The sequence below is a fragment of the Zootoca vivipara genome, chromosome 12 (assembly GCF_965207765.1).
Source record: "Zootoca vivipara chromosome 12, rZooViv2.hap1.1, whole genome shotgun sequence".
Classification (NCBI taxonomy): Eukaryota; Metazoa; Chordata; class Lepidosauria; order Squamata; family Lacertidae; genus Zootoca; species Zootoca vivipara.
In genome coordinates, this window is record NC_142595.1 from 20,694,548 (window position 1) to 20,717,216 (window position 22,669).

General features: G+C 46.1%; 1 protein-coding gene across 9 annotated transcripts in view; it reads right to left on the reverse strand.

Annotated features, from left to right (window-relative positions):
- Nucleotides 1–12: 12 nt before the first annotated feature.
- The window catches only part of NFE2L1 (NFE2 like bZIP transcription factor 1), a 31,838-nt gene continuing 9,181 nt past the window's right edge, over nucleotides 13–22,669 (reverse strand). For 3 of the 9 annotated variants that reach the window (XM_035134324.3, XM_035134325.3, XM_035134327.3), the window contains exons 4-7: nucleotides 7,001–7,216; nucleotides 4,945–5,034; nucleotides 4,361–4,522; nucleotides 13–3,247 (exon numbers count right to left, since the gene is read on the reverse strand). In XM_035134324.3, coding sequence (XP_034990215.3) covers nucleotides 1,931–3,247; nucleotides 4,361–4,522; nucleotides 4,945–5,034; nucleotides 7,001–7,216 — 1,785 coding nt within the window. In that variant the 3' untranslated portion in view covers nucleotides 13–1,930. Of the gene's footprint in view, nucleotides 3,248–4,360; nucleotides 4,523–4,944; nucleotides 5,035–7,000; nucleotides 7,217–7,399; nucleotides 7,800–9,380; nucleotides 15,140–22,669 lie in introns of those variants that run through there. The other 6 variants (XM_035134334.3, XM_035134333.3, XM_088654912.1 and 3 more) reach the window with 6 other exon arrangements.

A 22,669-nucleotide genomic window follows, 5' to 3' on the forward strand; every position in this document is an offset into this window, starting at 1 on the left:
CAAATCCTCAAATAGTGAATAAGCCATTTTATTTTTGTCCTGTGCTCATACGCTCTCTCTCCTCTCCCCAACAGGTCATAGAAACCATTCAAAATAAAACCTCTACAGAAAAAAATAAATTAACACATGCACACATCAGGGCTCTATCCTCCAGCAACCCAGCCACAGTTCCAACACATTTTGTGCTTCAAGTTTCATGCTGTCAAATCACAGAAGCCTGAGAGGTGGAAGAGACTCACTAATAGTTTACTTCCCCTCTCACCTTTTATATATTCCTTGTAAGAAATCATGGCCTTGAGAAAAAACAAGATCATATAGAACATATGGCTGCAGAAGTTGCCTCTATTACAGTGCTTCATACCCCCAGAGTTTCCTGGAGGATGCCCATTTCAGTGCCAAGTCCTCACACGCCATCACATACACAGGACTGACTGGGGAAAACCAAAGCCATTTAGCTCATCAGATGCTGGTAAAGTCAATAATACTCCCAGCTGTGCTATACTGCAAGTTAAACAGCTTCGAGGATTGCCTCGAAACTTGAGGCCAGCTGTGTTCAAGGCACTACCCTCACCCTTTGCCTTATTTTTTTTTTAAGGAGGAGGAAAGGGGGAAGTTGGAATGACACCACCCAAGGACAGAAAAGAAACCAGCTGTGGAATCACAGTTTAACACACCGAGTCTTAATGGCAGAAATACCTTTCAGCAGCTTTGATCATCTGGCGGAAAGCATCTCCCTTCTCTCCTTCCTGCATACCACAAATCCATTTTACAGCCCTATGGGAATGGGGAAACAGGCGCACACAAGTCCTACAGAAATAAATTAAAACCAAAGTGCCCATTAAGAAAGGGGCTTGCCATAGATGGCTATTTGCTCTACACAACATGCCCACTTTATGGGGGTAAAACCCATTGTGCTGTAGACGAAGTGGTGATCACACACCAGACCCCCCTCCACCTTGCAGCCTCCGCTAAATGAAAGTTCAGCCTTCACACCTGGCCCTCACACACCCCTTTTTGTCCACAGAATGAATCTCTTCAAGCCAAATCAGTGAGAAATGTCAGCATTGTAGCATGCAGTTACCATGCGCCATCTTGTAATGTACCTTGATGGTAGCCCAGTATAACACTGGCTCCTCACTGTGGGCAGTGACATGCTTAGTGAGTTTTGAATGGAAGAGAAGGGTGGTGGAATCATAGTAATTCTATTAACCCTTTCCACTCCCACCATTCCAACCTTTATGGCAGATTAACTCAAAGTCCACCCAAAAGGCTGTACTCGGTAACTCCTTGCATGGAGATCTCTCCATTCTCCCGAGCTGAAAGGGGTTAAGAAAAATCACCCTTCCCCCCTAAACAAACACAACTTAATGTGTTCCACCTGCACTTACATATACATACAGATGTAGGAAGGGATGGCGGCTATGTCATGGGATTCAGTCATGTTGTCAAATTCCATACAACTGATGCCAAAACTGGTTCGGGGGAAAACAAAACCAGCTATCTGGAATATCGAAGTTTGAAGGTGGGGGGGGGATGACTTTAAGCCTGCTCAGTTTGTCCACTTAACCTTTTTTCCTTTAAAAAAAAATCCAGCTTTAACAATTCAGATTTTCTACCCTCTGCCAAGACTCACCCCCCTCCCCACACATATTTATGCCAGCTTGTCCCCCCTCCCTCAACGTTCAATAATGGATTCCAGGCTGCTGGGGGCACAGGTCTTTCCCTACATGCTTTGCCATTCTGCCTCTCAAGACTTGTAGGCCCCCGCCCAGCAGTCTGTTCCTATACACTGACTGGCAGCTATCATGGTTTGAGAAGATATATTGGATAAGAAGGCGTGAAAGTTCCTTCAAATTCTTCGGGGCTCAGCCCTTTCTCCAGGATGCAGTTTCTGCAAGTTTTGCACTCTCCTGCCAACATTCATCACCTCTCACTTCCTCCTGTCTTTCTGTTTCCTCTCTTGACGTCTGCCTTGCTGGTCAGCCAAGGAGCGTGGTATTAGGATAACACTACCGTTACTGGCGTACTGTAGGGCATACTGATTCGGGGAGTAGGGCTGGCCATTCTCATCACGCAGGCGGCCAAATACCTCCTGATAGAGGTTCTGCACCTTTTGCTTCATCTGGCGAATGGACCTGAGAAATTCCACCTTCTCCCTGAGCAGCTTTGACTTGTCTCTCTGCAAATCCTCTACATCCCGTTCCAAGTTGAGGATAGTGTCCAGCTTTCTCTTACGACAGTTTTGGGCAGCCATCTTGTTCTTGCCCCGTCTCCGGATGTCCCGGATTAAGCTCAGCTGGGCCTCACTCAGTTGGTACTTCGACAGGAGTTCATTGAATTCCTCTACAGGCAAGTTGATGATCTTCTCGTTGGGGAAAGGGATCTTCATGGCTCGGGCCCGGTGCTCGTCTCGGCTCATCTGCTTATCCAAGAAGTCTGCCTGCTTATCCTTGGCACTCTTCTTCCCCATGGTGGCTGGCTGGGGCTCGTCAGTGTCTAAGGTCCTGGGGGCCATGTTGTAGGTGTGATTGTGACCTACATGCTCCAGATAAGGCAGATATTGCAGCTGAGAAGGGTTCTGGTAGCTCATCCGACAGAACTTGCTGTACTCTGGCTGGTACCCAACTGCCCCTTCTGCATCTTCAACATCCACATTTTCAGAGTCCGAGTTGTAGCCCACAGCACCTTCCTCAGAAAAGGAGGAGGAAGCTGAAGATGATGACGACGATGCTTCTGAACTGCTGAGAGAAGCAGGGCTGTGGCTCGAGTCTAAGGAGAGCCCAGAGTCTGAATCAAATTCTTCCTCCAGGCGGGAGGCCTGCACTGGGTTGAAGCCTTCTTCAGTGGCCAAGTCCATCAAGCTAATCTCATCTAGCATGGCTTCATCAAGGAGTCCCCCAAGAGGATCTGGCAGCTCAGGCCCAGATGTTTCATTTACAGTGCCATTTAACTGGGGAGGGAAGAAGATCCCACTCAGGTTGGTAGAGCCATATGTGGTGTTGAAGCCAGTGGAGTTGTCAGGAACCAGCTGCAACAAAGCTGAGCTGCCAGCTACTGAGAGGCTCTCCATCTCAGAGCTGAACAAGGAAGCAAAGTCTTGTGTACAGCTGCCCAGTGACGCCTGATGCAGGCTGACATTCTGGTTGATTGGGGTGGATGGAGCAAGGCTGTAGTTGGCATTCAGAATGTCTCCACCTGTGCTATCGTACAGGGTCCCTGCAGCTGCTGTGCTGTTCACCTCCATACCCTGAAAAGGGGAAAGATAAACTTTTCAGACTTTAGGTGTCTCTATTTTCCTCCTAGAACACAACTTGAATAAACGGGTACACAAAACAAGTCCTCCAAAGAGAGAGAGCAAAAAAAAACCAAAGACCCAATCATTCAGAAGTTTTAAGTTCGTTAGCATGAAGGGAACTCACTTCCCTCCCACTTGCACATGTGGAGAACTGGGACACGGGTCTCTGTTTGCAACAAATCAGGAACTTGCATAACAATGCAGCATGCTTGCTAGCAACTGTGCCCTATCTACCAAGAAAGCCAAAGCCAGGTCTGCATCCTGCCCTACTCAATACTCCTCTGTAGCTATCTATCTAGTTATTGGGGTGGGTCCAGGAGGGGGACGGAAATGGCTCCTATCTGAGACACACCACTGATAAATCTTTTTGTCTAGTATAGGAAGCAGGCAGCAGACAAACGTTCAGAAACTGATTGCTCTTAGACAAAATCTGGCCATCTGAGGAGTGTCATGACCACCAATCTGGCAGCCCAGAGGTGAAAAAACCAGGGTCGGGAGCAGTGGCTGTGCAATTTGTGGATGGATTTTTTATATTTAAAAATAAAACAATACCTGGTATGCAGAGAGGCAAAACATTTTCCCAGCAAGGATAATGAACAGGCCGCATGTATCCTGTGACAGGGATGCTATATTGTTTTAAGGATGGGAAAGAACTGCCCCCAAGTTGTAGTAGCTTATTATGACCCTGAAGAGAGGGGTGTCTTTTGTTTGGCCCTTCCCAGGGGACCTCTGCCCTGCTACATTGCAGGCAGTCACTTGGTGCAGTGTGTGCACTGCTTTTGAAGACTCTTGAACTAGATGGTCACCTAACTCTGCAGCTCTGGTTTCCCATTTGCTGCAAATTCTTCTAGGCTCCTGCCTATTGTTATAGGAAAGATGGTTGCAGCAGCAGCAGAAAGATCATTCTTCTACAGAAGGAGAAATTCACAAAACAGAGATGTTAACAACCTTCACATTTGACTGAAACCTGGCAAAACACTAAACAATGGCATGGTAAACCCACCTGAAGAGGAAGCAGAGGAGGACCTAGAAAAATAAACAAGGGTAGAAGCCATCCTTCCTCACCTGTGTTTCCATTATAGACATGAGGTCCTGCCACTGCTGCTCCAGGTCGAAGGGCAACTCTGTCCCTGTTAGTAAGGGAGACAGAAGCCCGTCTGGCACAGTGGAAGGCCCGCTCTCACTCGGCAGAACTTCAGTTAGGCTGGGGGCATCTGCAGCTGGAAACTGAAAGCAAAACACCTTTCAGTCATGGTGCGTATGAGGCAGTGAAGCATCATGTCAGCAACAAATCATTACTCCCGCTTCCTCTCTCTGCATGAACTTCTGATGCAGACTGTAACAGCCATCCCCACTCCCAAGGTTCCCTGCAACCACAGTATTAGGGGCTTTAAAGCATTTGCAGGGGCGGGGAGGGGTGGCATTCTCGCCACTTCTTTCCTGCTAATCTACCTGGCCTTGTGCCTGGAACAAGAACAAGCTTTTCTCTTCATTTGAAAGAATTCACAGCCTCACAAGGTTATGGCAAGGGCATGAGATAAAGATTGTCCAAGTCCATTTTTTACACTGAATGCGTCTATAGATATGCCATATGCTGTTACTACTAAGCAGTTAAATCTTCCCTTTCCCAAGGGCCATCATTGACCCACCTCCGAATTCTCCCCAAAGGGAAATGTGGCCTCCAGCAACCTAAGGCACTCCTCCAAAGACAAGGCTGTCTGGTCCTCAACACCAGGCACCTGAAAGAGCAAATAATTCAAGTGTCATTTTACTGTAAGATCATCTATACCTGTGCCCTTCAACTTTTTCAGACCAGCCTCCACTGGCAACATACGACTCACTTTTTTTAAAAAGCCTGAACATCCTCATATTCTTTGTGTGCCTCTTTTAAGAGATATCTGGAGGGTGGCAATGAGAAAATGGCCCTTTTCTGTCATCCTTCCAGCACCAGGCAGACATTTTTATTCCCCTGGACGTTTCAACAGCATTAATAGTGGCTGTGTTTGTGTGTGCTTGTTTGTATACATTTTTATGTGGATGGGGTGGTTATTTTATGTTGGTGGTGATATTGTAGATGAACATTATAGTGCATTTGCATTGCTTTAAAAAGTATTGTATTTTGTGTGTTACTGCCTCTATAATTCACCGAGACTTCTTTTCTTTTGGCTGTGTAAAACAATTCATTAGCTGAATAAACTAAACTAATCCTTTATCTTTCCTCCTAGCCCCACTCACTTTTATTCTTCTCTTGAACTTAGATAAATGTAATTAATGCTGAGGTGACACCCGTCTCTGACAGGGAGGAAACCCTGTGATGTAGTCCAATGCACAGCCTGGGACAGGGCTAAATGCTCAGAACCAGGTAGTCCTGACCAAGAGACAAAGTTTCCTAAAAACTCACCTCAACAGCCAATAGCTTCATGGTTGTCTATCTGGCACGGTTTCCAATACTGCACCCAGTTCCCTGTCCCACAACCCCTCCACAAGCACCCCACTACTTATTCCAATGACACCCTTGAGTCTCTTCTCCAACACCCCGCATTCTGACGAAATTTCAAATGCTGAAGTCAAGAAACGGTACATCTCACACAGTAAAATTTACTCAAATGCAAATTCTCTTGGTGCAGAATTAGATGCAGCCCCCAAGAAGGGAAGGCCTGCTTCCAGAGGATATTCTAACTGTGGGGTGAGCCATTCCAGAGGCTGTCACCTGCCCTGCATTCCTGAAACACCTGGAGTGTAAGCAACTACCACAAACAGTCGTGCAGTCTTATAAGTGTAAGTGGGGACTGAATCTGGAGATCTGATGTGCCCAGTAACCACTGTTCTCAAAGCCATCCAGGGCAAGGTATCAAGAGTTTATTAACTGGCTTTGATAGGATATCACAGTCCTACTCTGAAGACTCAGGATGGATTTGCCAAATTAGAAAGAGATATAGACTAGGATGCCAAGCAAGAGCAACCCCAAGTAGAATCCTACTCACAAGATGCTCCTACCATATTTAGGGGGGAGGGCTCATGGTGATTCCCCCTGCTGTCCCGTGCCCCCACAAAATTGGCTCCAGAGTAGTATGTGAGGTGTTATAAAGAGAAATAAGGGGAAATGGCCTCCCCCACAGCATCTGCTAGCAGGATTCTCTGATAAATATTAGCCCCATTTGGAAGGAGGCTGGCTAGGATCAAACTAATGAGATTTATAGAGAGATTTAAAATTTCTTACTAAATAACATACTCTTAACAGTTGAACCAAAAATAAGACATGGGAGAAGGCCCAATTCTCACAGAACAGAGGTGAGAAGAAGCCAGGATGCTGAGATAAGGATCAGAAGGTGGTGGTGTGAAGCCTAGGAAGAAACAAGGGGTGTATGTTGAGAACTACCACAAAGCAACAGAGCACAGACCAAGGCCTTGAACCAAGCACTGAAAGGTAATGAATATATATGTACTCAAACCCAACACAAACGGAGGAGCAGCCCTGCCTGTTTTTCAGAACTAATACTCTTTTAAGAGTTGTGTCTGAGCTTGAAAAGGGGAGGACATTTTCCAGCATCACAGCTATTTTCTTCCCAAGGCCTACCCAAACATGCAGTGAGAGGGAGCAGGAGATTTTCTTATACTGGGCAGTTACAAAGAACAATCCCAGGCAGGATGGTGGCTAAGAAAACTGTCCTACCCAACTAGGGAGTTGGGTTGTTGTTTTTTTACCTGTGCAGGAAAGCTTTCCCCCGTCTCGCCATCCACTAGCAAGGCCCTGTCAGCGGCATCGCCCCCTCTGCTCCTCCAGCCATCCCCACACTCCTCCCCATTATTTGGTTCTTTGTCCACTTCGTTCTCCTTCTGGCGGTGGCTGTAGTCAAAAATCTCACGCCCAGCTCCAAGGTCGATATCCTGTCTCCACAGGATGTCAATTAAATCAATGTCCTAAAAACAAAAGAAAAACAGGGGGGGGGCTTTAAAAACTCTTAATAAGGCTTCTCCTTTCCTTGCCGCCCTCTTTTCTCTGGAGGATGACCTCCCCTGCAAAACTCCCAGCACAAACATCTCCAGCATAACTTCAGCCTCTCTTGTGACGTACTGCATCCACCACCATTTGACCCTACTCACCTCCAAGTGCCGCCCTTCATTCTGAATGTGGTGCAGCCCCACCTTTCCTGCTCCTTTTCTGGACCATCCCTGATGTCGTGGGGCTCCAGATACCTTCCCCCCACCTACAGCCATTCTGCACTGGGAGCTGGCCAAGAGCGGCTCTGCAACGAGGCTGCTCCGGGGCACAGACTGGGAACTCCATGAACAGCAAAAGAGCTGTCTCCTTGTCGCTGCCCATGCTACGCAGCAGTGCTCGCTCTGTCCAGGCAGCAGGGAGTCTGCAGCTTTAACCGCTCAGACGGCTGGCTGGCTGGCGGAGGGAGGGGAGGAAGGAGGGAGGGAAGGGAGGGCCAATTGTCATTCTGAATTGCTGCTCCATAGCTTGCTTGCATCAGCCTGTGGTGCCATTCTGGCTATTTGCATAAAGGGGTGGGGATTCTCTGCATTTTCAGCCACCTGATGCAACTCAAGAACCCGGCTTTGCCATGCGTGCTCTGCCTGGGCAGCTCCCTCTCTGCTCCAGACAGCAGAGCTGCCTACCTTAACCAGCCCTTCAAACTGAAAGCAATTGCCCTGCTGAACGCATCCAAAACACACTGCCCTCTTCCAACTGCAAAGCAGTGATCAGCCCTCATCCAGACCAGACTTGCTTCTCCTTTGGAATGCCATCTCCCTTCCCCCACAATATCCTGAAAATTCTTCCTCTGCAGGACAGGCCTCTCCCAAGGCTAAGCCACCCCCCACAGGCAGGCTATATTTATTCATGCACTGCAGGAGTGTGTTCCTTTCATCCAGGCCCAGCCCTAGAACTGCCAACCACACAGAGGTACCTCCCCACCCTGTGGCAAAGGCAGTTGTTCTTTTTGGTTACAATACATCTGCAGTTTTTTAAGTGCCACTGTCAGCCAGCACTTCTGGCCCCACCCTCCGCAAACCTATTTCCTAAGGAAAACAAATACCCCTCCCCAAACTACTATTCTACTATGTACAGAGGTTACATATGGATCCAGAATTCAGGCTGCCAGAGACACTAATTTTTAAGTTGCTGTTTCTTTCTTCCAGAAAAGAACTCAGCAGAGTAAAGTGCCCCCTTTTTCAGAGCACTACCAAAAACAAAACAGAAAAGTGTCGACCCCCAATGTCAGAGCGTAAGGTTGAAACACTATTCAGAATTTTTCTCCTGTCAATAATAGCTCAAACCTGAATGTGCAAATTCTGGTATCACCTTCAATCACTGGTCAAATATTTCAGGACCTCCTTACAAATCAGGCTCTTCTGTAACTGCCAATCCTGTTCTGCTATGGACTCTCACCATCCCCACCCCAGCAGAATCAAATGCTCTTTCAGGGCCTAATTTGTCAGAGGCACTATTTGGATCACCTCTCCTTCCTCCACCCCCCTTTTTGTATTCATCCCAAATTAACTAAAACAAGTTTAGACAACCCTCTCCCCCGTCTCACAAAATGGGTACCTTGACCAAAAACAACTTTGTTATTCTCCTGCAGTGTGCCCTTTAACACGAAAAATCCATTCAAAGTAAGTAACACAATCTGGATGGATGCCTTGTCCAGTTACACATAGAAGATTTCTCAGGGCGATGTGATGATGTGGGCAAAGACATATGTCAGCAAGGTACCCATCTCTGCCCCCCCCCACCTGGACCTTCCATGGTGTAAACAGCCCAGGATACCCATATGGGCCAAAGGTGTTTTTGTTCTGCACCCCCTCACCCTCATTTCGACCATCTGCTTCTTCCCAGATGTACCCCTCCCCATTCCAAGACTCCGCTCACCCTCCCCCACTTCAGGACATTCATTTCTCACACAACCCATTTCCTCTTGTTCTCAGAGCCTCTCCCTCCTCAAGTCGATATAACACATCCTTTCCCTCTACAGATTTCTTAGCTCCAAAGTGCCTAGTGGGAAGAGATCTGGCCTGCTGTGGCCAAAATCTAATAGCAGGCATGAAGGAGGAGCAAGAAAAGGGTTAAAAGGGATACCTTTCTCATGTCCCCAGCTGCCGCTCCCAGAGCTGTCCACCCAGATCATGGTCTATGTAGAGCGCAAATTCCGGGCAGGCAGAGCTGGGTGACCCAGGCAGGGTGCTGGACAGACATCTCTGGTTTCAGTTAACAGTTGCTCTTTTTTTCTTTTCTTTTTTGGCAGGCTTGCCAGCCGCCCCCGAGTTGTTTAGAAGCCCCCCTCCTTTGCCAGCATGTGACCCACAGGTGCTGTGCTATCGCCAGACCTCCTCCCTCCACCCCAGCATGAGATCCAATCCTCAGCGCTCCTCCTCTTGTTGCTTAGAGAGGAGTTCCAGCGAATCCCCACCCCCTGCTCAATGCCCAGGCTGCAGATATGGAATCCCCACCCCATGTGCCGGGCTGAGGCTGCAGCGAGACTGAGACAACACCCCCCCACCACCATCACACACCCGTTACCTAGGCTGCAGCCGGAGCCAATCCCCTCCCCCAGGTCACCGCGGAGGATGCAGAGAGAGCCAGGCTCCGCCCTGTGCTGGTTACCTAGGCTGCAGAAAGAACCAATCCCAGGCCTCAGGTCCCTGCTGAGGATGCAGAGGAAAGGGCTCCTCCTTGCACTTCGTCACCTAGAATGCGAAGAGGAGAGCCAATTGCTTCTCCTCTCTTCCACCCCGCCCAGGTCGCCCTGGGAGCTGCAGCAATGTTTGGGCCTCTGTCTCCTTGAGAAGCTCCCACGCCAAGATGCCCCACCCAAGCCAGGCAGTGATGCTCGCAGCGCTTCGGGGAACACCGGAAAGAATAAAATGCCGACACATTCCTTCACTCTTGCTTTTCACCTACCAAAATCAGTCCTGCTAGGCAGCACCCTTGCCTAGAATGTTTTCCCCAGCCTGCCAGAGATTACCAAAAGTTCCCTCTTCCATATCAACACAGATTTCATCCCCACCCCCACACTTTCGTTTTATGGCAGCACGGAAGGGCATGGAAGCCCCTCAACCGCCAGAAAAGCTCTGCTGAATCCCACTCCGGCTGCTGAGATTTTGCTGCACTACACTTCAAATTAGGCAAAGCCCTAGGAATGAGCATTTACAAATATGGTATGGGGGGGGGGGGTCTATGGGTTCTTACACAGCAGCGTTAACATAAACAGACAGAGTGCCAGGACAGAGGAGGGTCAGTGCATCTTGCTGTTAACCAGAAGGCTGGTGGTTCGAGCCTACCTGGCTGTGGCCAGGATTCCTGCATTGCAGGGAGTTGGACTAGATGCCCCTCAGGGTCTCTTCCAACTCTACAATGATTCTATGATTCTACTACTACCACATCCACTCACACAGGCAATCAGCAGAAAACCCCAGGTCCTTGGAACATATATGATTTTATTTTTATTTTTTTACTGGCACATGGGAACTTAAGTCTGTAATCCTACATTCACTTATTCACTACATTCAGTGGGACTTTTTTCTAAGTAGACTTGTACAAAATTACACTGTAAATAGTTTATTTTCAGTTTGATTTTACTTCATTACCCATCTCCTCCTTTAAGACAGAGGAGCTGACACTACAAAGACATGTTCCACTTCTCCCATTCTACACTATAAATGATAAGAGTTAAAGCATGTACCAAAATTACTTACAAAAACCTCATGACAGCTCTAACTAAAAGTAGTCAACATGGAGGCCAGACAGACAGTCAACAATGTGTGCTCAGCTCACTGTGTAGTCAGAGCCTAGAGCCACTATGTGGGAATTTTTTAAACCCTGACCTCAAAATATATTGCCACCCATTTCCACCTAGACTTTTCCCAAACAAGCTTGCAATCACCAACAAGGTGGTTTGATTTAAATCAAGCTGATTTAAAATCAATGGTTATTATTTCTTCATATACCGTAGTTCCTAAAGAATGGTGCACATTTGATCATGAAACCATATTTATTTACAGTTTATGCTGTAAGACCAAGGGAACCAAAGTTGATTAAACTGCTTTAACTTGCACTCCCTCTGGAATTTTCTCTTTAAAAAATACATAAAACTATTTCCTTATTCCATTGGGAATAAAAGAAGGGGATTCAGGAGGACACCTCCTGAGCTGGTTGAAATCTCTCACAGGTTTGGGAACAGGCTGGGTGGCCAGGAAAGCTGGGAATTCTTCAAATCCAAGTCATTTCCTGATGTTGTGAGAGGGAATGGCTGAACACTGAGGAGTGGTGGTTGGATACTGAGGAGTGGGCACCACCGGGAGAAGGGGGGTTAGAGGCTAACTTGGAAGAAGGGAGAGTGATCTGGGGGAGCCTGTAACAGACAGGAGACGAGAATCAGGCAGGATAAGTTGCAGGATTGGAGAGTAAAGAACAGGTTGAGGAGGAGGGAGGGAGAGGTCAGGCTGGTGGAGTGTCAAGGGCATGGGTAGGCAAACTAAGGCCCGTGGGCCGGATCAGGGCCAATTGCCTTCTAGATCTGGCCCGCAGACGGTCCGGGAATCGCCGCGTGGATCTCCAGCACGCACGTTCTTTCCCTCTCCCTCACACAGCGGCAACACATCCTCCCTGGCTTCTCCCTGCCCTGTCTAGAGAAGGAAGGGGGCTAGGCTTTGTTGGTGCCAGCAGCAGCAGCGCTTGAGCGGCCGCCATTTTAAGCAGCCCCTCTCCGGAGCCCTTTCATGTGCCGCTCATCGTCCCTCCACCACCACCGCCAGCCCCTGCCACTTGCAAAACACAGGAAAGCAGCCACCGTGGCTCGTCCGGTACTGTGGAGAAGGGAGGGGAGAGTGGGGGGGGCTTATAGTCTGGCCCCCCACTGAAAAAGTTTGCTGACCCCCGGTCAAGGGCTTCCACTCCTCCTCCTCTTGCCCACACCTCTCCTGCTCCACTGTCTCCCAGGACCAAGCAAGGATTGAAGAGGGAGGAGCAGAAGCAGGTTACACGCAGATGCAGTCTTCACATGTTGCTTATGCGCAACTTGGGTGAGGAAGATACATAAGCTGAGGTCAGGGGCCAGGCCTCTCTGTCGCTGCAACTGCCTCATCAGCTCACCTTGGAGTAGCTGAGCAATGTAGGACTGATGGACAGGCCTTTTCCCTACTTGTAAGTGTACTTTTGTCAATGAAGAGTTAACTCCTCACTCTGGACATTCCTTGCCTGGCAGGGCCAGGGCACTGGGTGTTTCCACAGGGATGAAGCTCCAACGTATTCTATGGTTCCTGTCTAAATAGAGTATTGTTTATACCAGGCATCCCCAAACTTCGGCCCTCCAGATGTTTTGGACTACAATCCCCATCTTCCCTGACCACTGGTCCTGTTAGCTAGGGATCATGGGAGTTGTAGGCCAAAACATCTGGAGGGCCGCAGTTTGGATATGCCTGTTTTATACTGTTTTCATTCTTACAACTATGTACTGCATCCTGCATTGTATACATTTTGTAGCAAGGTTTGTAGGTTTTTCTTTAGCTATATAGGGAATGCCTTTAAAATATTCCCCTTGCTACAACCAATAGCCATGGGAGTTTGTGAGGTTAAACATAAAAATATAGGAACCTGACCACTGGGTAAATTTGATGTCTTATTTACAGAATTCCTCCTCTCTGCTTCGGCTCAACCTCACCCTCACAAAAACAAAGTAACAAAGATTGAAGTAAGGGTAGTTACTGGGTTATTTTCATTAGGTAAATAAATACCAAATACTTTGGTAGGCTGAATGCAAATATTCATATCTGATCACATTGGATCTTCAGACATAGATATAGATATAGGCAAGCCTCAATGCTACCAGGTAAAAATTAAATCAGTAGAAAGGTATAATATAGTGCTAACATGCAGATTAACTTAGTTGTTCTTTAAGATAAACTTCTAGTCACTTTTTTAAAAAAAATGGTTATTATTTTTTTAATCCACCCTGATCACCCTGAGAGCAGGTGGGGGGTAGTTTATGGTTGAGAGTGATGAGAAATAAAAACAGGTTTTGGGGGAAGAAGGTGAGGGAATGGCATCCTGTTATGTATATATCTAATTCAAAATGAACAGGTGAGGAAAGCAAGATGCAGAAAGAGTCAAGAGAGTATGGAACAGATATAGATATACGTAGATATATAGATATAGATATATAACCATGAATAAAAAGTTGGCATTCAACGGACTCCAAGGAGGCTGCATCCTAAGTCACCCCATTACACATCTGAGGTCAAAGCATGACATCAAAAGCCGAAAACTGTATTGCCTGCATTCCATCACAATTTCCAAAGAAAACTTAGACAACTCCTTGATCTTCTACACCCCAGTTTGCTATCCATATATAAACACGTAATCACAATGAAGGTAAACACAGGCGAACACCCAGTATGTGGGCGATAAACATGGCAGCTTAAGAAAACTTGCAACGTTTATAAGACTTGCCCCTTTTAAAAGTATGTTGAAACAGCATTTACTGCTTTAAATGGTGAAGAAGAGCTCCAGGACTTTGGGACCTAATCTCCAACAAAAGTTAGCTTTTTGGTAGCCATGTCAAGGCAAACAAGAGCAGCTGGTTTGGCCAGGAAACAGGGTGGTGGTGAACAATGGGCGATAGCATTTATAGTAAGGACATTTCCCAAGGGTTCAGGCCAAACTAATGTGTTTGAATCTAGTGATAGTCCCAGTGCATACATGTTGTAATTCCGGGAAAGACAAGCTTACTAAAAACAACAACAACATACTCTGCTACAGTTAAAAATAAACACAACTCAAGGATTTCATTCCTTTCACTTGACAGGGCAGAACCTCTTCAAACCCGCCTAATCCCAAAGGTTGCAAAGGGTCCTACTTTCACAAAAGTGAGCCCAGGTTTGGGGGGGCCCTGAGTACAAACAGAAGTGCGAGACTGGAGAATAGCTGCAGCTCAAGGAATGGGAAAAGTTGTGCTGGATGCAATCAGAAGTGGGCACAGAAGTGTCAGAGTTTGTGAGCAAGTTGTGTTTCTCAACCAGCCAGTTTTCTACAAACAGTCCTTAATTTCTTTTCAAGAAAGTAGGATTGCTTAAGCCTCCCTGCTCTCCATCTTTCTGAGACTGCATGCCCATACCCTAGTTTTGTCTGCCCCTGGGACCATGTCTGTCCCACACCTGTCATCTCCTACTGCCAGTTCCTCTAGGGGTCACTTTTGCAAACATATACTCAGAGGCCCTATTCCTGCTATCTTAATCAGCACTCAATGCATAAACATGTAACAAAATATCTGCACACTTTAATCTTAAATTATTGTGCAATACTTGACTTTCCTATACAGAACTAGTATCAATATGTTTTTGAGAAAAACAGACTTGTGTGACATACCTACAAATCTTTTAGGCCAGGGGTAGCTAAACTTTCTTGGTCCAAGACCCACATTCATCCTTGGTCAGATCTCCAGGGTCTGCACACCAGTGGTAACAAACACCACACTTTTCACCACAACCTACACACGGGGCAAACCCACGTACAAGACACAGTGCCCCACCCTTCAGCTGAGCCATGAAGATCTAACTACCCCCTCCCAGATCAAGTGGCCAGTCAGATGATTGGGAAGGGGGCAATTTGCATCCCCATCAAGGTGCCCATTCCAATATCATGTGTACACTATTTTTGTTTCTGCCACTGCCAACAATATGGGGAGGAGGTCTGGGAAACAGGGGAGAAACATTTCCCTGGAATGCTGGATCTTACGGATTTGAGATTTGTATGCGAGTACTATAGTTCACCTTAAGCCTCTGGTCCAGACTAAGTAATAAATCACTTTTTGAGGGGTGGGGGTAGTAAAGAGGCTTAAAGCAGTATTAAAGATAGAGCTTGAACTAAAACAGCCATAGGCAAACTCGGTCCTTCAGATGTTTTGGGGTTATAACTCCCATCATCCCTGACCACTGGTCCTGTTAGCTAGGGATGATGGGAGTTGTAGTCCCAAAACATCTGGAGGGCAGAGTTTGCCTATGCCTGAACTAAAAGTACCAGTACAGAGAAAGAAAGGTTCAGATGGATCAGAGATACAGACAAAGGTAACATGAATCAGGCCCAAATCCTAACACTTTGAATAGCAAGAAAAGACGTTTGGGGTAGGCTCCAGCTTTTGAGGGACTAATGATAGCAAACCATTTGGTGAGATGACCCTGCTCACCCACCCCGCCTCCATGAGGTAAGTCACCATAATGGACGGTGACTTCTTCTTCCTCCCCCCTCTACCTGCCATCCAGTGAGTAAGCAGTGCAGCAGTGGTTACTGCTTGCTGCTACCATCATAAGTGGGAGAAGGCAGGCAAGTAAATTGCAGCAGAAAATGCTCCCACTATTGGTGGTGCATGCTAAAGGGTGGATGCAGCCAATTAGTGTTTAATTACATTTTAATGATTGTCTTTTTCTGTTTTTAGCTCGTTCTATTTTATCTGTGTAAGTCGCTTTGAGTCCCAGACTGTAGAAATGGTGAGACAGAAATTATTATAATTACCATATATTATAATTATAGTATCACTAGAGAGACAGAGACAGGGAGAGGTGGCACTATGGGCAAGTTAGGAGTTAATAAGTAAGCCTCTCACTAAGCACCTTGGGGCACAGTAGCTGCCCAATGAAGATAACCCAAAACCAGCCTGAAAAAGCAGCAAGGGCAATTCTAAAATATGCAACGAAGCACAGAGACTAGGCTAAAGGGTGCTGAGCTGCATTCTTACTAGCAGACAGCAGCCATTTTCAGAAGCAATGTATAATCTTACAGGAGTCTGCTGTGTCCTAATAAGAATGCTGCTCAGCAGCTTTGAAGTCCTGTGCCTGTTTTGCAGTGCCTACTTTATGCAAGTCTGCTCTGAACAGTCCAGTCTTGTTCTAGAGCAGGCATGTCAAACCTGCGGCCCTCCAGATGTTTTGGCCTACAACTCCCATGATCCCTAGATAGCAGGACCAGTGGTTGGGGAAGATGGGAATTGTAGTCCAAAACATCTGGAGGGCCGCAGGTTTGACATGCCTGTTCTAGAGGTTCAGAAGGCCAGCGGTCTAGTCTCACACTGAAAAATGTCTGTGCACATACTAGAATAGTTCCTGTAAACTCCATTAGCCCTCATGTCAGGAAAGGGGAGGGGGAACCCTTCCCTTCACCTCTTAAGGTTTGAGGAAAACAGTATGTTCTCAACAGGCCCATGTTTACAGTAATTGCTTAAGGAACAACTCTCCCACCACCACCCCAGCATTCAGGGGGAGGGAGGAGACAGAGCAAAGGGTAAGGACATCTTCTTCATATGTTGCCAGAGTAGAGACAGGCTTGGGGTGGGAGTGGGTCACGATGGAATAATACTAACTCTCTCAGCTCTCATCACATGTTGCCTGAGCTGGTGGGCATTTATTTTTATACCCTTGTTGTGGAAATATAATACAAGGGCACCATAATCCAGAGAACAAGTCTAAAGATCAAGCTGCCTACACAACTCAAGCCTATAGAATCATAAAGTAGGAAAAATACTAGAGGAATTAACAGCAAACTCTGCCATTATTATTATTATTATTATATTATTATTATTATTATTATTATTATTATTATTATTATTATTATCATTATTTATTTATACCCCGCCCATCTGGCTGGGTTTCCCCCGCCACACTGGGCGGCTTCCAACAAATACCAAAATACTTTAAAATATCACAGATTAAAAACTTCCCTAAACAGGTGTTTTCTAAATGTCAGGTAGTTGTTTTTCTCCTTGACCTCCGATGGGAGGGCGTTCCACAGGGCGGGTGCCACTACCGAGAAGGCCCTCTGCCTGGTTCCCTGTAGCTTTGCTTCTCGCAGTGAACCGCCAGAAGGCCCTCAGCGCTGGATCTCAGTGTCCGGGCTGAACAATGGGGGTGGAGACGCTCCTTCAGGTATATAGGACCGAGGCCATTTAGGGCTTTAAAGGTCAGCACCAACACTTTGAATTGTGCTCGGAAACGTACTGGGAGCCAATGTAGGTCTCTTAGGACCGGTGTTATGTGGTCTTGGTGGCCGCTCCCAGTCACCAGTCTAGCTGCCACATTCTGGATTAATTGCAGTTTCCGGGTCACCTTCAAAGGTAGCCCCACGTAGAGCGCATTGCAGTGGTCCAAGCGGGAGATAACTAGAGCATGCACCACTCTGGTGAGACAGTCAGCGGGCAGGTAGGGTCTCAGCCTGCGTACCAGATGGAGCTGGGAGTCAGCCGCCCTGGACACAGAATTAACCTGTGCCTCCATGGACAGCTGTGAGTCCAAAATGACTCCCAGGCTGCGCACCTGGTCCTTCAAGGGCAGTTATCCCATTCAGGACCAGGGAGTCCCCCACACCCGCCCGCCCCCTGTCCCCCAAAAACAGTACTGTCTTGTCAGGATTCAAGCACTGTTCTTGAATTCTTGCACAGCAGGCATCAAGACTCTGGACTCCTAAATACAGTGGTACCCCTGGTTGCGGACAGGATCTGTTCCAGAGCTCCGATCAGATCCTGAGGTTTTCACAACCAGAGGTGCCTGTTCTGCGCATGCGGCGAAGTCCACAAAAATACTTCAGGGTTTGCTGCGTGCATAACCCGAAGGATACGTATCCAGAGGTAAATGCAACTAGAGGTATCATTGTACAAGCATCCCTCACTCTCACCCAATTCCTAAACCTTGCCAGAAACCAGGGAAATCACAGCTGCCCAATTCTCTTATGGTTACTCAATGTTGCATTTATAGGAAATGACTGAACAAGACTAGCTAGGGCCATGAACAGGAGCAATCTTGCAGGATCATGTCTGATGAAATCAGGTGCAAGGATACCAGACCAGGCAAGAGGGCAGATAATTGAGGAGTCAGCAAGCTTAATGGAAAGTTTCAGGCCGGCAAAATGCAAGTATTTGGGGAGGGGTCATAGACTCTGCTTTGCATGCTGAAGGGTCTCAGGTTAAATCCCTGGCATTTCCACATAGAATGGGAAGAGACCCCCTGCCTGAAACCCCAGAGAGCCACTGCCAGTCAGTGTAGTCAATACTGAGCTAGATGGACCAAGGGCCTAATTCAGTAAGGCCGTTTCCTATGTTCCTATAGTCCCCCACAGGCAAGTTCCAATGAAGTTTTTTGTCCACAATTTACAACATCCACAGCTAATGAGCTGGGGCAACCAAAGCACCCCATTCTAGGACAAAGTTGAAAAACAAGCACTGACAGCCAAGGCCAATAATACAAGACAGCCATGAGAACTCTATATGGCCTTGCAGGGATGAAAGAACAAGTTTGGTATGAAAGCTGTTACAGCTGAAGAGCCACCCCACTCAACAATCTAAAGCACAAGACTTGGCACCCTGATCCACAAGAACAATGCTGGAGCTCAGATGACAAGGTGGATTATGTTCAAAAAAGCATATGAATGTAATCTACACAATCTCTTTCATCCATAGCTTATGGCTCATTTGGGAATGTAAATTTCCCAAACACATATGCTTAAAAAAATTATTTCAAGATACCCGGTACTTGAAATTAATATGGAATCAAAATACTACATTACTTAGATTAACAAGGATGCTCCAGGATACCAGGTATTTCTACAAAAGTGTATCTCAGCATACTGATCTGGTGTGACATAATATTTAGAACACAAAGAGTGAGCTGGAAGTCCCCAGTTCATTTTCTATACTATGAGCCCTCTAAGCGGCTCCAAATAAGTCACTTTCTTTTCCGTCTAAGCAACCAACTTGTGATATGCTAAATGTTATTATTCTGACTTCTTGATATAAGGATTACTGAGATATTATTGTACACAAAGAACTTGGAAAGATACTTCATACTTTTACAATCCCCCCCCTTACCTTTGGGCAGCATTCAGTAAGAAACAAGTTCTTAACTTGAGGCAAGGCTCAGCATGGAGTATCTATAAACTGCTTCTGAGCATGTACAAAGTACCTTTATTTCACTATTTCATAATCAAACCCAACCCAAAACACAGCAAGGAAGAAAGGAAGAGCTTTCCAGAGCAGACAAGTTTTAGGCGAGCTTTAATCCCAGTACTCACATTTTTAGAGCCACTTCTAGGTAACAGCAACAGGCTGTGTGTTTCCACAAAGGTGGAAAGTGAAGACTAATTCTTGTAGCAGCTACTAAGACTAATTCTTGTAGCAGCTACTAAGAAACTAGGCAGAATCCAAAGACAATATCCCATGTAAAACAACACAAACCTTGGACGCAAAGGAGAAGTAGGGGAAAGCTCCATTATAGAGTAACTTGAGAAAAATCCATACTGTGATTACACACCAGAAGACAGACACGAACATTCTTATTTAGTAGATCTGCCCCAGTTTTAAACAAACAGTGGCTATAATACATAAATGAATCCATATCATTTTTAACCTGCTATTCATCAAACAAATGATCCCAAGGTGGGTACATCAAACTAACAACACAACAATTCTAGTAAAAACAACAACACATTATATGGCGGATCAGTACAAAAAAAGTCAGTTACCTAATACATGAAGAATCCACTTTTTTTAAAAGGTAAGCTAGTACAGTACCAAATACCTACCAATGTTGGTGCCAACCATATTTCAAGAGGGAGGGAATTCCAAAGTCAGGGAGCCACCGCTGAAAAGGGTGTATTTTGCTGCCGCACTACCCTGCAGACCACCTGATTCACCCAGCAGCAAAAAAATATTTTAACTTTATTTATTTTTGCTGCCAGGCGAATTGGGTAGTCTGCAGGGTAGCACAGCAGCAAAAGACACATATTTTGCTACTACGGTGCCCAGCAGACCAGCTGACTGCAGCCAGGCAGGTGGAGATGCTAGGAGTCAAGAGGTGGCACCTGGATCTCCATCCAGTTGCAAAAGGCTGGTTGCCAGTCGCAAAATTAGACTGGTGCTTGGCTAATTTTGAATGCTGGCTGCAGCTCCCAAACAATCTCATATAGAGCACATTACATTATTCAAACCTATAGGTTACCAGAGCATGGATCACTGTGGTCAGTCTCTCTTTCTAGGAACAAGCTAGCCAAAAAGGCGCTTCCGGTGATGGAGATGAATCCGAGAGCATCCCACACCACGCACCCAACTCCATCAGAGGAAGCACAACCCTGTCCAGAACAGGCCATCTACCCAATTCCCAGATTTGGAAACACCTTATCCACAGAATCAATCTCCAAGCATTAGAGTGTCTATTCTACCCACTCAATAAACTTTGAGAATCAAATTGCTGTGGATGGATAGCAAGGCTCCTAGGAGCATGTCTTGTGCCTGTGAATCTTTTAAAATGCCACAGTATTTCTACGTAGATGGCAGAAGATGGGAAAAATTCCCCACTAATGCAACACTACTCAAAGGCAGACAGCATGCCTTCCATATTACCTCTATTAACACAAAAAGCCCCTTAACATCTCAAAATCCCCTGCAAGTGCTTCAGGTCACTCAGCAAAGAAAAACAAAGCCAAAATATCGCTCTGAGGTTAAGATTACACATCACATCACAAGCAAGCAGTCTTGGGTAAGTGCATGAATATGCATACAGTACAGCTGTGGGGGGAGTTCTTAGGAGAATTATTATTGCAGTCATGGAAACTAGACATTGGTCTGGTGGATATGGTAAGCAACTTTTTATCTCAGTGATAAATACACAACTTAGTGATAGAGAAAAGCAGAAGCATCCACTGTACTGACTAGGCCCAAGAAGAAATTATACCTTCCCCAACCCATCCACTGAGAACTGCAAGATTGGTACAGACACCTGCTTTTAAAGGATCACTCACTACTTTTGAATGAAGAATAATGAAGAATAATTGGAAAAGGAAAAAGGAAAAGGAAATATTCTTCTGGTCAGCAGGGAGTGGATCAGACAGCAAAGGGCTAAAGTCCCATCAGAAGAGTTAGGCTTTTGTTGTGTGATTCATTATCCTGTGGACCAAGAACAGAAGAGCTGCAGGAAATGTAGTCCTCACCTCACAAGTTGTCCCATATTATAATTTCAAAAAAAAGAAGTGACGGAAGACCATGCATGTAAGAAAGGTATGCATTTTACATTGGTTGGACATATTTTTAAATTTTATATTGCTTTTATTTATTGGTCCTAATGTTTTTTATGTTCTGACCCACGTTGAGAGTTTGTATGTTTTTTAACAGAAATGCATCAATTCCTTTGGTAATCAGAGAGGGCCTGACTGGTGGTTATCACATGGTGAAATGAAGAGTCAGAAGCTGTTTATTACCAGTTCATATGTCACATGCTGAATCTTAGCAAACCCAGCTCTCACATCACCTCTAGACAAACAGTTAAAAAAATACCTAATATATCAGCTCAGGGAATACTACATTTGCTTGTCTGGGCAGGGAGTGGCTGTGCAGCTGCTGCAGGAGGAGGTGTATCCCCATAGCAAGCAGTTTGTGGCATTTGCATGTGTGGGGGTGCGGGAGGTAAAATGTTTTGAGGGTTGCAGCAATGCTTACCTCCCACATAAACTGGTATTTGGATTAACCAAATTCTTCCCAGCAGTGGATCCAGTCTAAGCTAGCTAGGGTTCCAGTGAGCAAAGAACATATGCTGAGAAATGGGGCTTAAAATAAAAAACAAATTCAGCAACGCATTAGGGAGTTGCATGATATTTTATGAAGCAAAAAAGGAAAGGAAAGCCCTAGACAACACAAAAGTGGTATCATGCTACTCCCACCTGGCCCTCATTTTCATATGCAAAGCATTAATAACCACTTCTGCAGATACAATAAGATAAACCAAAGTCCTACACAGCTCACCTACACATTAAAAAACCTTCACGTTGCTGAAGCCTCTCCTTTCTCAACAAACTCACAAGCCACTGCTATTTCTGCAGTTCCTTCCTTTTCTATAGGGAGTGAGGGACTCCAAAACTCATACCAATTGTTTTGTATTCCCGGTAATATTCACTCTCATAGCCACCCTGTGAGACAGGCAACTATTCCCATTTTACTTGTAGAAAATAGCAAGATATGCCCAATGTTGTACAGTAAATCCATGGTCCAAGTTGCCGTTTCTTCCAGAAACAAGTCTCTAATTACAGGGCTAAGGGCCATAATAGCTGAACCTCATTGCTACCTTCATCACAAGATATATTGCCCTTCTCCCAAAGAGCTCTGATAAACATTTTAGCTTTTCAAAAATCAGTGGCATAGCTCCCAAGTCTCCCACTGAAAAATGCGGATCAGCAGCAGCGCGGCACCGGAAGTTGCTTCTACGCATGTCCAGACATGCGTACAGTAGAAGCGACTTCCGGTGCCGCTCTGCCCGATCTCCGGTGCCCAGGCATGGGCAAAGCGGCACCCGAAATGGAGCCTCCCTCGCAGGTAGGAAATCCGGGGGATTTCCAAGATTTTT